Source organism: Misgurnus anguillicaudatus, chromosome 21 (assembly GCF_027580225.2).
Source record: "Misgurnus anguillicaudatus chromosome 21, ASM2758022v2, whole genome shotgun sequence".
NCBI classification, from domain to species: domain Eukaryota; kingdom Metazoa; phylum Chordata; class Actinopteri; order Cypriniformes; family Cobitidae; genus Misgurnus; species Misgurnus anguillicaudatus.
Genome location: NC_073357.2, coordinates 22,610,901 through 22,628,857, shown reverse-complemented (window position 1 = coordinate 22,628,857; position 17,957 = coordinate 22,610,901). Strand labels below are relative to the sequence as shown.

General features: G+C 35.9%; 1 protein-coding gene across 3 annotated transcripts in view; it reads left to right on the top strand.

Annotated features, from left to right (window-relative positions):
- Window positions 1-17,957, top strand: part of kirrel1a (kirre like nephrin family adhesion molecule 1a) — a 40,513-nt gene extending 22,556 nt beyond the window's left edge. The window contains exons 10-15 of one of the 3 annotated variants that reach the window (XM_055197116.2): window positions 2,558-2,658; window positions 6,619-6,835; window positions 7,804-7,911; window positions 8,150-8,277; window positions 11,679-11,792; window positions 14,676-17,957. In XM_055197116.2, coding sequence (XP_055053091.2) covers window positions 2,558-2,658; window positions 6,619-6,835; window positions 7,804-7,911; window positions 8,150-8,277; window positions 11,679-11,792; window positions 14,676-15,293 — 1,286 coding nt within the window. In that variant the 3' untranslated portion in view covers window positions 15,294-17,957. The remainder of the gene's footprint in view (window positions 1-2,557; window positions 2,659-6,618; window positions 6,836-7,803; window positions 7,912-8,149; window positions 8,278-11,678; window positions 11,793-14,675) is intronic. The other 2 variants (XM_055197119.2, XM_055197126.2) reach the window with 2 other exon arrangements.

The window sequence follows — 17,957 nt, the reverse complement described above, 5'->3', positions numbered from 1 at the left end:
AGAGTGCGTAATTCTACGTGACTATGTTTAGTTTAATTCAGTACATAATTTTTTAATCAAATTAATTAAACAAAAAAAGTAACTTGCATTACTTTTTTGAAAAAGTAACTCAAATATTAATGTGTACATTTAAAAAGTAATGCATTTCTTTACGTCTTACTTCAGAAAAGTAATATTATTACGTAATGCACGTTACTTGTAATGCATTACCCCCAACACTGTATACCAATAATGTAAGTTACATAATAGTCTAGGGGGCAGTTTCCAGGCAGGGTCTTAAGACAAACAATGGCACTGATATGTTGGTAAAAACATATATAATAAAATATATAAATATGTAAGATATGTTGGTGAAAGCTGCTATCAGCTCAAACAAGCATTTTAGTCTTGTCTCAGACTTAAGCCTTGTCTGGGAAAACGCCCCCTTATCTTAGCCTATTTAGTAAGCTACTTTTTATTTATATAGCGCTTTTTTACAATTTTGTACTGTTTCAAAGCAGGTTTACATAAAAATAAACTACATATATAATATATAATATATAATATCTAAGGAATAATTTATGACGGCTTGTTGAATTATTAAAAAATAATGCACACCCTAGGTGATGTCAATTATTCAGCTTTGTTACCACAAACTTTTCTCTGGTGGTTATTTTAAGACATTTGACAGGTTAGGTGTGCGTTTTATGGAAAAAAAATTCACACCTGTGGAACATTTCTCAACCAATCAGTATAAAGCATTCAACAGACCACTAGAATAGAATAGAAAATAATAAAAGAGAAAATAATAGAATAGAATGGAAAATAATAGAATAGAATGGAAAATAATAGTATAGAATAGAATAGAATAGAAAATAATAGAATAGAATGAAAAATAATATAATAGAAAATAATATAATAGAATAGAATAGAATAGAATAGAAAATAATAGAATAGAAAATAATAAAATAGAATAGAATGGAAAATAATAGAATAGAAAATCATAGAATAGAAAATAATAGAATAGAATGGTAAATAATATAATAGAAAAATTATAGAATAGAAAATAATAGAATAGAATTGAAAATAATAGAATAGAATAGAATGGAAAATAATAGAATAGGAAAAAATTGAATAGAATAGAATAGAATGGAAAATAATAGAATAGAAAATAATAGAATAGAATGAAAAATAATAGAATAGAATAGAATAGAATAGAATAGAATAGAATAGAATAGAATAGAATGAAAAATAATAGAATAGAAAATAATAGAATAGAATGGAAAATAATAGAATAGAATGAAAAATAATAGAATAGAAAATAATAGAATAAAATAGAATAGAATAGAATAGAATAGAATGAAAAATAATATAATAGAAAATAATAGAATAGAATAGAAAATAATAGAATAGAATGAAAAATAATAGAATGAAAAATAATAGAATATAAAATAATAGAATAGAATAGAATAGAAAATAATATAATATAATAGAATAGAATAGAATAGAACAGAATAGAATAGAATAGAATAGAAAATAATAGAATAGAATAGAATAGAAAATAATAAAATAGAAAATGATAGAAGAGAATATGATAGGATGGGATAAAATAGAATAGAAAATAATAGAATAGAATTGAAAATAATAGAATAGAATAGAATGGAAAATAATAGAATAGGAAAAAATTGAATAGAATAGAATAGAATGGAAAATAATAGAATAGAAAATAATAGAATAGAATGAAAAATAATAGAATAGAATAGAATAGAATAGAATAGAATAGAATAGAATAGAATAGAATGAAAAATAATAGAATAGAAAATAATAGAATAAAATAGAATAGAATAGAATAGAATAGAATAGAATAGAATGAAAAATAATATAATAGAAAATAATAGAATAGAATAGAAAATAATAGAAAATAATAGAATAGAATGAAAAATAATAGAATAGAAAATAATAGAATAGAATGAAAAATAATAGAATAGAAAATAATAGAATAAAATAGAATAGAATAGAATAGAATAGAATGAAAAATAATATAATAGAAAATAATAGAATAGAATAGAAAATAATAGAAAATAATAGAATAGAATGAAAAATAATAGAATAGAAAATAATAGAATAGAATAGAATGAAAAATAATAGAATGAAAAATAATAAAATATAAAATAATAGAATAGAATAGAATAGAAAATAATATAATATAATATAATATAATAGAATAGAATAGAATAGAATAGAAAATAATAGAATAGAATAGAATAGAATAGAATAGAATAGAATAGAATAGAATAGAATAGAATAGAATAGAAAATAATAAAATAGAAAATGATAGAAGAGAATATGATAGGATGGGATAAAATAGAATAGAATAGAAAATAATAGAATAGAATAGAAAATAATAGAATAAAATAGAATAGAATAGAATAGAAAATAATAGAATAGAAAACGATAAAAGAGAATATGATAGAATGGGATAGAACAGAATAAAGTTTTGCTAAACTATGGCAAACTTTAAATAAATATAGTCTTCATTATTTCTTTGTGTTGGTAATGAATTTCTCTCTTTATTCAGGACCACCTATTATCTCAAGTGAACCAGTCCAGTATGCAGGTCGAGGAGAAAGGGGAGAAGTCAAGTGTTTTATTGCCAGCACCCCTCCCCCAGACAAAATTGTAAGTTCATCCTGATATTTATTTGAGGCATTTACAAGATGTTTTTATCCAGAGACTCACAAAAACAGTTTTTAACGTTTAAACTTTTCATGTGTGAAAGAAAAATCCCAGTTAAATTTCTTTAAAGCTACACTGTGTACTTTTTTGAGTTAATTCTTAGCAAAACCCATGTTTTCTTTCAAAAGTATGTGCTCATTCATGTGTAATTACTTCCACCCACTAATCAAAGTATTCTCGTAAGTGTAGAATCTGCTATTTAAAATACATCCCGTCGAATCGCTCTCTGGCTGAATCCATGTTGTGCCTCCATCTTTGAAATACATTCCCCGACGAGGGACATTCCTGAAATTCAAGCTCCGCCTTTCGCGCTTTCAGACTACACTCACGCTGGCTGCTAGCTGAAGCCTCCCGAGGTTCATGTTTAGGCGTTATACGTCATCAAGACAGTCTTATTTCAGAATATTAACAATTATAAAGCTGACAATTATTCTTAGTTAATTGTAAATTGATGTAATATGCTTATGACTTGCGAATGTAATGCTCAGTTAATTTAAATAAACCAGGCTTGATGATGTATGCAGCCCGCATATGGGACCTGTGTAGACTGAATCCTTCTGATTCAACAACAGCTGCACACCGTGATGATCCCGCGTTCTAATGCTTTGATTTGAGGGAGATTTGAAAGCCTGTTGAAGACCTATTTTCGAGGACATTAAAACACGTCGCCAAGGAAGCGAAACGGGGATTTAAAACGACAACGCGACAGAAAAAAACAACAAGACCAAGGTCAATATTGGAGTAATGTTAGTTTTCCAAGATGGGGCTCAAGGGACACCAAGGTGCCTACTTTCTATCTTCTCCACAGGTAATTCAGCATATTCGTTTACATCTATATACAGTCTATGTTGTAAACTTGAAGTTTTATAGTTCCTTGGCTAACTATAGCATGGTTATGCATAACACTTGTTAGTGTAAACACGCATGTGGTTTAATGTGTTCGAACAGCCACACGCCGTCTCTCCGCCCATTTATGTAATCTGAGGTACTGAGATAAATGTTTTAAATCTTTTCTGACCTCTAGCACAAACACACGGTGACAGCCCTATTTTTAGCCTTTCATTGATAAAACTAACGCCGCTGATCTGCGCGTCTTTCGTTTCATTTTACAAGCGTGTGAAAGTTGAGCGATCTAATTTCACCAATATCTGATTAAGCTCTTACAAGTGACTCGTCCACAGACCATCACCTCAGTAATCTGGAGAGAAGCAGTCGAAAATGAACAAAAAGAGACGGATTTAAATACCAAATGTAAACGTGATGTGTCTCTCTCGTCCACTTGTGATCCGATCGATGAAAACACATCTTAATACCAAGTGAAACAGCCCCTGTGATATTTTTCCTCACGTCGATGAAAAATTAGTGTCTAAGCTACGTTTATGGTTGCTTTTTGTATGTGATTTTAAGCGGACATATCATGACAATCAGACTTTTTCCATGTTTAACATAAATCTGTGTGCTTTGACGGATCACAGGCAAAGGACATTGCAAATTGTTCATTTTTTTCATTGCTTTTGCTTTGTAGCTACTGGAAGCCATGTTAACCTTGGCATGACATGGCCGGGCCACCGTACAAGTTAAAACGCGTTCCGAATGGGGGGGCTAGAAAGTAATATTCAGTTGGTTGTCATTGAATTTCACCGCTAGATGGGAGTAGATCCTACACAGTGGAGCTTTAATATCTCACTTGTTTGTCATCAGTGGGATTAGATGGAGAGATGAAGAGCTTTTGCTCGTCTCCCTCTCAGATGAATCTCACGTATGTCTTTTCTAGAGGTTGAAAAGAGAACAATGTTTTAAACTGCGCTTAGATTTCCTCACAAACCAAATTTGAACTGAAATATTTCTCATTAAATTTTAAAACACTGCATGGTATGCTTTACTAACAACATCTACTTTAAAGCTCCTTATTTTTAATGCATGATTTTATTTGGACAAAGAACATTTTAGGAGAAAGATCTGAGGCTGATATAATTGAGAATGTATGTCTCCGGAGCTATGAGGTAACAACTCAAACTCAGCTTTGGTGTTTGAAAACTTATTGGAATATTCTGGGTAAAATTAAACTTTATTCACAACACTTGTCAATTTGCACCTTTCAAAAAAAATGTTTGAAATTGTGTGGGGAAATATGAGATACAGAATATGTTACCCGTGCTTTCTATTGTAAGCACCCAGCTGTTAAAGTGTTTTTGTTGTTTGCACAAACTGTTACTGTGTGTGATAATCGAACAGGGAGTGTTATTTTAAACCAGGTACAGATGGCTTTCAAAGCCAACCCTTCTCAAGACATACAAGTGATTCTGATTTAGAGTGACTTGCAGCTAAGGCCCCAATGTGTCTCTAAAATGGGATTTATAAAATATGAAATATAAGAACAGAGCAGTCATTCCTTTTCATGCTGTGGCCTTTTCAAATGTCTTAGCTTGTAAGGTAAATGAAGGCTTACCGTGAACATGTGGAGGTATGCATTTTTAAATATTTTCACAGCTCAACATGAATAATACAATGGTTTTTACTGGCTTTCAAAGGCGAACCTGTGCTTTCTCGCCACTACCCAATGCCATGTTGAAGCACGGGAAGGCCATTTATCCCATTACTTGTGTGAAATATGTGTGTGTGGGTGGGCTATGAGAAACAGATACAGTTCAGGTATATTTTATGCATCTGCATATGCTTTTTAAAACCTAAATTTTTTAAATGAATCTGCTCCATTAATGTACAGATTATGTACGGTTTTATTTTTAGTCCATTTGCAAGTAGGACATGTCAGTGCCTTTTAAATATATATATGAAGAATTTGGTTTCAAAACCAGATAAAAAAATCTCGTTTTTTTGATTGTGTATAGTCCAATTAATGTCAAACTGCAATTTTTTTTATTTATTTAACCCTTCATCAATAAAAAATACAGCTAAGTAGCACAATAAAACACAATAAAAACATGATAATATAATAATAAACATGTTTTGACAAAAAATTAAAAAGCAGAGTTTTATATGTATATTTATATATTTTATATTAAATATATGTATTATTTTAATGGCATTTATTTTTAGGCATTACCTAGCATTTATGTAAGGAATAACTGATGGCAGGCCATTGAATTATTCGTAAATAATGCACACCCAAAGTGGTAATGTGGCACGACGCAAGCCTGTATCACGAAATTATGTACCTATTTGTGAGTTTCACTATCACGTTTTTCCGCCTTTTATGTCGCGTGTTTCTGTTTGCGTGTCGCTGTCGCGTGTTTGTTGCTCGGCTGTTTTGTCCTATTTTCTTGCCATTGGCGCTTCGGTTTAGGGTTAGATTTGGTGTTTGCGTTTGGATGTCACTATAAGTATTGGTTTCAACTTTTTTTCATGATTTATTTTTTATATTTTATGATTTTTAAACCATTGTCGCCTGGCATTAGAATTAGAGTTGGGTTTGGGTAAGGATGTCATTTTATGTAAATCTAACCCTAAACCGAGGCGACAATGGTAAGAAAATAGGACAAAACAGTTGAGTAACAAATACGTGACAGTAACACGTAGACAGGAATACGTGACATATTCATGCGAAAGGCGGAAAAACGTGTCAGTGTCACGAAAAAGTGTCACTTAAAGTGTTTATCACTTAAACATATAAGCTGATTTATTTATTTTGATCCAACTTTCACTTTTTAAAGTGTATATTATGACTTATTTCATTTGATAACATGAATATTCTGTGTTATATTTTGATAATTGGGATCCAAATACTTTTTTGTACATTTAGTGTTTTTTTTTATATTTTTTTATATATTTTCTGAAGCTTGAAACAAAATGTTCTTTATTACTGCGGGCTTCCCAGAAGTGTTTTACTGATATATATTTGAAATGTAAAAAATTTTGATCATGATCATCTGTGTGCATGTGCAGGTGTGGGCCTGGAAGGAGAATGTGTGGGAAAAGGAGAAGGGGACCCTGTCCGAGCGGTACACAGTGGAACAAAGCAAACTGACCTCTCAGGGTGGAGCGGTTCTGTCCACATTAAGCATCAACAACGTCATGGAGTCAGACTTTGAGTCTACATACAACTGCACTGCATGGAATTCATTCGGACCTGGGACCATGATCATCACGCTGAAAGAGATTAGTGAGGGTTCATGCAACATACTCGAATTTCTAGATATAATTTTCTCTTTTAACATGCTTGTGTCACACAATCAGACTGGACAGAGGTTCCAGTCTGATACATGTTATATACAAGAGGCGACTTTCCGATCTATATCGTGAAGCCAACACGGAAGTGACTTAAACTGCATTTCATCGACTGGCTGCTTAATCCCATAGACCCTCATGTTAAAATGCCAACTTTACAGCAGAAAAAAAACCCGGTTTACAGCCGGGTACAAAAAGTGCCTTGGTCTATACACTCACCTAAAGGATTATTAGGAACACATTCTTTAGAAATGTTGGCTCATATTGATAGAATAGCATCTTGCAGTTGTTGGAGATTTGTGGGATGCACATCCAGGGCACGAAGCTCCCGTTCCACCACATCCTAAAGATGCTCTATTGCAGTGGTTCTCAAACTTTTTCCGCGTGCGGCCCCCCTTGTGTACAGTGCATTCCTTCGCGGCCCCCCCAAAGAAAATTTATGAAAAAACTGTTCTAAAATTTAACATTTTAATTAAACAAAACATATTAAGTTAAACAAAGTAGTGCTGTTGGTTAGTATCCTTATTTTTTTTAGGTGTAATTACACAGAATTCATGATAAATGACTGTATTTTATTAAATGTCATAAAACTGGGGTCCCCCTGGCACCATCTAGTGGCCCCCCTGGGGGCCCCGGACCCCAGTTTGAGAACCAGTTTTATCCTAAAACTACTTTATATCTCTCTGTCTCTCTCTCTGTCTCTCACTCTCTCTCTTTCTCTCCTGCCTTCTTTCAAATAAACCAGTGTTTTGACATTTTATCCTACCCATCGTTTAGGTGTTAGGTAGGGGAGGGGTTGGGTTTAGGGGTTGGGTTAGTATGTTTTCTATGGGAGGTAGCAAAATCGACAGAACACCGGTACACTGAGGTTTTTAACTCTTTCTCTGCTCTTTTTTCCTTCAGAAATAGTGCCAGTGGGGATTATTGCAGGTGGCACTGTAGGCTGTTTCATTCTGCTTCTCCTGTGTTTACTAGCACTTGTGCTGTTCTTATACAGACAACGCAAAGGAAGTAAGTAATCAAAACCGACTGACATTTAGTTTGCATACACCCATTAAATTATAACATTTATTTATTTTAGTAAAAATTGTATATTGGCAGCACCATCGAAAGTTTGTCCTTGACCATACAGAAGCAAAAGCATTAATCATTTTAAAACCCAAGGCAAACAGTTGATGTAAAAAAACCCATCATAACGCATTTTAGGACCTCCATAAATCAGATGTGTACTGGAATGTTTATTTTCCAGGTCGTCGAGGGGTCACACTCGGTAAGCCAGATATCAAGGTAGAGACCATAAACAAAGAGACCCACAGCCTGGAGGAAGACTCGGCCAGCGTCTCCACGGCGACACGCATGGTTAAAGCCATGTACTCTGTGAGTACACATAACAGTACACAGCAGAAACTCTAGGATGATTTTGAGGTTGACATGAAATGGCACAAGACAATAATTGTTTAATATAAGTAGCCCTTATGTAAAGGTATTTCTTTTCTTAAAACAAACAAAACATTTTCTTTGAATTATTTAGTATCGCATTCAAAAATTTGGAGTTGATTTCAGTCACATAAACAGTATCTCATCAACAGTTTAGTATCTTACAACTGCTTAATCGATTCATCGACAATGCTATACAATTGTAATGATTCTGAATTAAGACTTAACAGTCTTGTAAAATGCAGAAAGGGAAACATGAAAATCATGTGAGAAGTAATCAAGTGTATTATATAAAAAGAATATTATCATACATAGTTACATTGGAAATAATGCATGTTTAGGACAACAAAACCAATCATAAGGGTACTTTTTTTTTAAATGAAGATTTATACATCATCTGAAAGCTGAATAAATAAGCTTTCCATGATGTATGGTTTGTTAGGATAGGACAATATTTGACATATATAAAAATTATATTTAAAATTAATATTTAAAATTTGGAATCTGAGGGTGCAAAAAAACAAAATATAAAAAAACACCTTAACTCTAAAAACTGACTGGGTTATTTTTTACCCATAATGGGTAAATATTGGACAGAACATATGGTGGGTTAAAAATGATGTCGGGTTGTTGTTATGCAACCATTGGGTATAATAACCCAGCAGTTGGGTTAAAACAACCCAGCATTGGGTACATTTTAACCCAGCAGTGTGTTCTGTCCAATATTTGCCCATTATGGGTCAAAAATAACCCAGCCATTTTTAGGTTGTCCAAATTAAGTCCTTAGCAGCACATATAAATAATGATAAATACATTTGAAGAGTTTGGTTCCAAAACGCAATAAATCCATTTTGACTAATTTTGGTAAAAACAATGTTTTGTTTTGTTTTCTATACCAAGAAAGTGACAAGATAAAAAACACTATTTTCTGTTACAAACTTTCACTTAGCATCTTTAGGTTATAAAAACATAAAAAATTCAAATCCATAACTTGATTTTCAAAGATTTATTATAAAAACGAATTATTTTTTCAAAATGCTATAAATCTATTGAATCAATATATAAATGTGCATATTCATTTAGTTAAACAGTGGTATTCACTAATTTAAAAAAGAAACAATAATGGCATTAACCAAAACACTACTTTGTCATATAGTCATTGCTGCGGTTATTTGGGACGCCGTCGCTTAACATTTTTTACAGCAATCAGCTGTAAAATGTTTTGGTCCTGCTCGATTTTCGTGGACTTTGAGTAAAATAATGTAAAGTTTACCATAAGAACCCCTTGGGTCAATGTGTTAGCAAAACAGAAGCTTGATGCTGCCATGTGAGAACAAGCAACCGGCTCCCAAGTGCCTCTTGTGTAAATTATTAGATGTTGATGGCTTGCGTTTCTTTCAGATCAAAGAAAACCACCACAGATTTATCAATGCTATTAAAGTATTATTTTGTTTGGTTTGCTTGTTGATCAAAAAGTACAAAGTGGATGAGGAAAACTAGGATTCTGTGTACTCAAAGCGCCGCCATTGTTTGTTTACAATGCGTGGAATGGTGCGCTGTAATTTGTGGAACGGATTTATTTCATTCTGCAGAAAAGGAGGAGTGGCGTTTTATTGTGTTTTGGGAAAAAAGGGAGAAAAGATGACAGAATAACACGGCGGATATTGTATTTTGCATAAAATGAAGAATTTGCTTTTAAATACTGACCTGATATAATACTGATTTTGATAGTAACTCATTTTTTTAAATGCCGTTTATCGCGTTTTGGAACCAAACTCTTCATTTTTATATATTCTGTTTGATTTATAAGCCTGTTTCCTCATGGGGACCTCAAAATGTCCCCATGAGGTCACAAATTTACTGGTATTCCTATCGTTGTGGGGCCACAACGTGATAATTACCAGGTATACACACACAAAAACACACACATAATATGATTTGTAAGTATATTTAAAAGCGTCCAAAAGGTGCATTCAAGTGAACTACAAGTTATAACTAAATACTTTTTTGAAATACAGAGATAGCATGTTAAAAGCACATTTTAGTTCTTATTCACTGTGTTTTACAATAGCAGAGTTCAGTACACTTAGATCTTCTTAAGTTTATCTTCAGAAGTACGTAAAGGCATTTTTTTGTTTATTAGGTACAAAGTAGTATCTAGTATTAAATACATTATGTAAGTGTACTTAAAGGGACACTCCACTTTTTTGGAAAATATGCTAGTTTTCCAGCTCCCCTAGAGTTGAGCATTTGATATTTGCCATTGTGGAGTCCATTCGGCCGATCTCTGTGTCTGGTGGTATCACTTTTGGCATAGCTTAGCATAGTCCATTGGATCTGGTTAGACCATTGGCATCATGCTCAAAAATAACCTGCAGCAGGCGCAATGATATTATGCAGCCCCTGAAATAGTCCCCTAATAGCGGAAGACTATTTTCAGGCGCTGAGTAATATCATTGCGCCTGTTACATCATGTTACATCAGCAAAGTCCTTGATTATTACCCCAGAATGAGAGTATAGTTCCTAGCCATATCGGCCTAGGAAATCGCAACTTTTACTTTTTCGTCGGTCTTAGTACACAATGTAACTACAGAATAGTCAAGTTTTAAATAGGAAAAATATTAAAACACTTTTTGGTTGTTTTTGAGTGAGCGTGATGCTAATGGTCTTATCAGAATCAATGAATTATGCTAAGCTATGCTAAAAGTGGTCCCGCCAGACCTGGAGATCGGCTGAGTGGATTCCAGAATGGTAACAAGACAGGTGTTTGGCTCCAGGGGAGCTGGAGGGTGATCAGATTTTCAAAAGAGGTGGAGTGTCCCTTTAAAGTGTATTTTTACTGCACTTTTTTCACCTGTGAAGTATTTTGCCAGTGATCATTGTGACGTGTCTTGTGAATATTCTAACATGTTACAAATTTGATACATTTTACAGGGGCACAGATGTTATTAGTGGTTAATATAGGCTAAATAAGTCAATAAAAACATGGAAACATTCACGTAATTTTAACTGCTAATTGTGACAGTAACATTTGAGCTATATATTTTTACTTGTCATTATAATTCATTTTGCTTCGCTCATAACACAATTAATGCTTTCTTACTAAATTGCTAAAATTTCCCAAACGCAGAGCAGAAAATTGCATTAACCACCTTGACTTCCAATTGATTCGAAATAATATTGTAAAAGCTGAATTTAATCCTTTTTCTCTTTTAACCTCCCTCTCCTCCTTCATATTCTTATTTTTTCTGCTCCTTATCTCCTGTTGGTTTTCCTCTTACCCTCTTATGTTGCATCCCCTCTCCCCGTCTTTGTTGCTTTCTTGTCGTTTATGATTTAGTTTTTACCTTCTGTGACCCTCTCTCCTTCCTCCCAGCCTTTTAAAGATGACATAGACCTCAAACAGGAGCTGCGCAGTGACACGCTGGACACACGCCAGGACTATGAGCTCAAGGTGAATAGCCGAACCCTCAGCTTACAGAGGGATGAAAAGTACAGAGCTTTGTTTAACAAAAACATGCTATTGAGTCTGGATCCAGAATCAGTTCAATTTTCTTTTCATTTGGCGTTCATTGACAGTGTATATACTTAGTAGTAGTATCGACAATGCAGAACTACAATTACCATGTTGTCTTACTATAAGGGAGATCCACCAATTAGAGAAGCCGTTGTTACCTTCTCTGTATGCGAAAAACATAGACATCCTTTAAGCACATGGTGGAAAAAGGAGAACGGGACTGGCAAAGGACCTGGGTTACAAAAAGCATGTCTGTGCTACGTGCACCAGCGGCTCAGACTGGAATACATATTTAATCTTAAAACGACACCGTTTTTCCCAAGATATTGCATATATAACATGATTGGGCACTCCTATTACTATAAATAGGGGGCAGTGCAACACTTAAAGGTAGGGTTACACATTTTGAAAAATGCTAACGGTAGCCGCCTAGCAATGAAATCCCGATCCCACCCTCAGGTCAAATCGCCATCCAAAGTCACGCCTCTTTCAAAACACATGAACACGCACAGATCAGACGGTCACATCTCATGTCTCATTCAGCAGTGAGAAAACTTTGCAGTACATACAAAGTCGAATAACACTTTCAAAATAACCAAACAACTGGTTTACATCAGAATTAGTTTAAGCACACGTTCGGTTGTGTAGACGTAGTAACTATATCGTTACGCTAATCCGTAAACGAACACAAATTTCATAAGCAACACAATGTTTCATCAAAGTAGAATATCCGAATCCATCTCAATACAAACATATCGCGTACCTACCTTACCAAAATAAACAGTGCAACGACTCTTTCAGACCCTTTGCAGCTCCTGCAGCTGTTTGCATCTCGTGGTAAAGCAGTAAAGTTACCGATGTTCATTTCGGTTTTTGCTCTTGCTGATCCAGGCAGTTTTTGCTGTTGTTGTTATAAAAGATGCCTTTAGTTTTGTGCCTCCTGTGTAGGTTGTCAATTTAGCAGAAAAGTTTGTTGTTCTCAGTGTTTACAGGCAGGAGGTGAGCGCACGTGAACGCGCCGATGACGTATGGTGTCTGCGTGGACTCGCTGCCAGTGTTGCCAGATTGGGCGGGTTCCCGCCCAATTGGGCGGTTTTGAATTTGATTGTGCGGGTAAAAATTGGCTTGGGCGGTTGTGCAAAAATTGGGCTGGTTTGGGATCAGTTGGGCGGGTTTGAAACGTGCATTTTATAGGCTTATTATTTAACAAAAAACCCAAATGTGCATGTATTTCATGACGTTACTAAACACACGCCCACTGCATGTGTTTGTGTTGACGCCACGCCGATGATGAGTCCGCGTTTATCCAATCACAAGTGATGGCAGCCAGCCAGCTCTCTCAGCGGGAAATCAAGATGTTACAGATAGGAGTTGGAGAGTGACCCGGGCCTGAAGCAAATGGATAATACCTTTTAAATCGGAAAATAGCACTGCAAATTCTGCAACACGGACTCCGGATTGCAACGTATAAGTTGCTTGTCACACATCGGCCGTGTCTCAATGCGAATGCTTCAGCCTCCGGAGGTCGCATTTCTAGGCTCCATATACGTCATCGACTGTCTTGTTTTAGAATATTAACAATTATAAAGTTGACTTTTATTCTTAGTTAATAGTAAATTGTTGTAATATGCTTATACCTTGCGAATGTAATGGTCAGTTAAATAAAATAAACCAGGCTTGATGACGTATGCACCCTGCATACGCGACCTCCGCAGGCTGCAGCTGGAGTGAGAAACGGACATCAATTACACGTGTTTGAGCCGTGGATGAATTATCGGAGCATTTCAGGTGAACAGAACCAAATGTTCAGCTGTCATTTAGTCAATTGTGGAACCATGAACTTTAGCCAGACTGTACATAGTTCTGAAAAGTTCAGATGTTCACAGTGTTCTTCAGCTTCCTTGCAAGTTAACGCACAACCAACAGCCCATTATTATTGTTCTGCATTTACTGCTTAAGGTAAGCCTATTTACGATCTCTCTCTCACACACACCTATTTATCAAGAGTAAAAATACATTATTAATAATAATATAAATAGATAAAAAACGTTATTAACGAATTGGGTATTTGAATAATCATAAAACACTTAAATATACGCTGTAAAAGTGCATTGTGCGTGTGGGCGAGGGAGCATAATGTAGCTGTTGTGAACAAGTTATGTCATTTTGGTAGTGTGGTTCTGTTCTGGTGTCGCTAGCTATAGTATGTTGCATTAATTGTGTAAGTTAAAATAACTAAATGCTAATCAAATTAAACCAAAATGTTGATTTAAATATTTTGGGCGGTTTTTTGTGCGTTTGGGCGGGTTTTGGAACACTTTTGGGCTGGAAACCATCAACTCTATCTGGCAACACTGCTCGCTGCGCGGTTGGCATTCAAATTACGCTTACGTATGAGGGACAAAAATGGAAACGTCCGTTCGGACCGAAATCTATGATTTGTTGAACATTTTTTGGTCCTACGCCTTTCACAGATAACATAAATTTCTACAAATACATTTAAACAACACAGTGATTGCTATCAGGATGTAAGGAGACTTTTAACCAGCATAACAAAAAATGTTTCAGGATCAAATCTGTTACCCTACCTTTTATTTTTAATTCATTAAACTAAAAAGTAACTCGCATTACTTTTTTAAAAAAGTAACTGAAATATTAATGTGTACATTTATAAAGTAATGCAGAAAAGTAATATTATGACGTAATGCGTGATACTTGTAATGCGTTACCCCCAACACTGCTCCTGTGTTGAGGAGAACATGTATAATCAATTGTGTACAATATAATATGCACACTGAATGTCCTCTTCTGTTCTTGCAGGACCCAACAAACGGCTACTACAACGTGCGAGCTTCCACACACGATGAGGGACGTCCAGCCTCCCGATCCATGCACTACTCCGACTATCGCACCTCGACCCAGCCAGGGGGCGCTGCGGTCGTAAGCAGCAGCTCAGGAGCTCCTGGAGCGACTGCAGGTCCAGGAACACCGAGCAGCTTGGCCCCAGGGTCGCGAGCGGGCTGCTATGATCCTCGCCCTCCCTCCAGACTCTCGCACAACAGCTATGCCCAGTTTAACACCTTCATCCGCGCCGGGCAGTCTCAGCAGCCCCCACCCGGTTCCGGTCCGCAGACTAGCGACTTTCCCGCTGACTGCAGCCTCTTGGACTCTACCCCTCAGCTAGGATACGAAAATTACGGCTACCCGTCACACTATCCGACATTTCGGATGGGTTTCGCTCCACCCAGCCTCGCCCCGTTGGAAGGTGGGCCGGCGTACGAGATGTACGGCGTGGGGCCGAGCGTAGGAGCTGGAGGCAGTACAGGAACCCCGGAGACTGGACTCGGGAAATACGGAAGTTCCACGCGGTTCTCCTACACTTCCCAGCATTCCGATTATTCCCACCGACACACACAGAGGATGCAAACACACGTGTAAGGGAGAAGTGTCACGATTTCATAGTTACGGTATGCCCGTGTCGGCCATATAAGTACACACACTCACGGTCACACGTACACAGATACACAGATAATGAATGAAGATGGAGGGCGACTGAAACTAAGAACGTTTAGTGTTAACAGAGATGAATGGGAAATAATTTCTCAGTCTTTGCGTTTGTTTCCCAGCTCCAGGAGCTGATAGCGAAAGTCACAATCAGGAGAGATTGGAATCAAAGAAAAGATCTAAGATCTTTATAAAGTTTGATCAATTGTGAATGCTCTGAAAAAGCATTATTAAACAGTTATTAATGAGAAATGAAGGACGCCTGTTAGGCTAATAGTCTGACAGTTGTTGTTGTTGTTTTTTTCCGGAGATGATCATGTGATATGCATGTATGAAATCTCTTGAATGGCTTCTTCAATTTCTCCCCTTATGCTTATGACAGCCAAAACATAACATTTAATGACAAACTGCACAATGTACAGCGGCGTCCAAAAGTCCAAAACCATTAACATGCTGTCATTACAGCAAAAGAGGGACATTTACAATACAAAGAACTTCATTTTTCAGTGCAACTTTGTTGAAAAGACTCTAGTCTACATATCCCAACCATCTTCATTATATTTAGTTTTTTTCCCGATTTTAATTCTCAAATAAAGGTTTGAGTTTGACAAGGGAAATGAAGAGCACATGAGCTACAGGAGTAGCCAATACTCTTGGTAACCAAAGCATATGGAGGTGTTTCATGACAAAAGCATTTATTCTTATCGCTCCACATGTCAACCAGCTGTCCGGCTTGCTGAGCTACCTCGATAAACAGGTTCCTAACCCTACAAGTTAGAATAATCCATTAGCGGGGCAGCAAGGTTCTCGATCCTCCCCGAGGAAAGAGGCAAATTCGACCTGATTTAGAAAAGCACTTTCTTAAATTGCAATAAAACACATTACCCTTTAAAAAAAAAAAATTTTTACATCGGAGACCACTTGAGGAAGCCACTTAACAGTTTTCAGACATGGTCGATGACAGCCATTTAGTTCGCTATCGTACAACTAGAACAATTAATTATATATAAAACTATACAGTATATATATACATATACAAGAATGCCCCACTCTTTTCCATGGTGCTTTTGTAGTGGGGCCATTGTTTGCACTGCATTCCAGTATTCTAGCTTAGATTACCCTCATAATCGATATGTAATCTCTCATTTGCACACTAGGCTAGAGCATATGTTTTGAATATTACCGAAAATCTTTTCGCTTCATATTTCTGTAAGTGATTCTGGACCAAAGGTTCAACGTTAGAGTATCAGTCTTTATTTAGGTGATATTCACCTCAACGAACAAGAAAATATGCAGATTTGTTTGTTATTGTTGTTTGCGAATTTATTAGGTCGCGAGAGGGTTGGGAACGACAGATGTATGATCCAGCCTTAGGTAACTCCAAACTCACCCTTACTGATCTGAGATCAGGCTGCTATCACATTCGTCTTAAAGAGATGATGAGGATCAAATTGGAAAGAATTCTTTGAGAGTGGCTGGGAGTGAATTATGTCTTGTAACCCAAATGCATTCAAGATTGCAGGCTCTTTCAATCACTTACACACACAAACACACACCTGATATTTGTGCCAAACGCAGACAAACTAACTTGCGAGTATTTTCCGCCAATTAAAAAAGAAATACTACCTTATGGGGACCAGAGATGGTCTTTGGCTACGAACTGTTTTCAACAGATTTTGAAGGATGCCATTATTAAAGCAATGAGGATCATGAGAACAAGAGGATGAAGACAATCTCTCACAAGTAGTTCTTGGAACAGTGAGGTCACAACGACTAGTTTTTGTCTTCGTCTGCATTTCGATACTTTGTAAACAAATGAGCCCTGTAAATACTTTACCAGTGTGTAATTCCAACTTAAAGTATTATTTTACTTCATCCGATGTGATGCACTCTTTCAATGCAGTATTGTTATGTTTTCAATTGTGCAAAGATGATGGACAAACATCACGGAGGTACTTTCGGACTCGGTACGGTACAAAGAGTGGCGCGTAGCTCGGCTGAGTGATGATATATGACGGAGCGAGAGCTGCCAATCACTCAGCCTTGATGCTGGATGTTTATTACTTGTGTGATGGCCGGGGAGAATCCTGTGGGAGATGTGACGCAACCCACCGGACAGTATTTGCATCCCCCCATCAAAGGACTTGAAAGAAACATGAAGGGGTACATAAACTTCAAAAAGAGTGGCCTTAGGAAACATGACTTTTATATTCCCTCACTTTATAAACCGGCTTAATGGCCAGAGCAGTGTGTGTAGTTTCAAACAAGGTATGCGAGTTTTGTGTGAGCGCGTGTGTGAATGCAAACGAGTGAGTATATGAAAATCTTTATGTAATCTGTTCATTTACTTATCTCACGTTCCTGCTCCAATACTTTTCTTCTGCTGGTAGGAGTGTGTATCCTGTATAATTGTGTCTTAGAAAATAAACGTTGACCTTACTGTACTGTTCTTGGTAGCTGAAAAATGATGACAGATGTACAACAAAAGTTATTGTTTTTTATTTCCTTTTGATTTTTCCCCAATATTTTTTAAAAATGTTACGTAATTATTTTTTCACAGTATATCAGAAATAAAAGCACTGTTTTTCTAAGAATCAA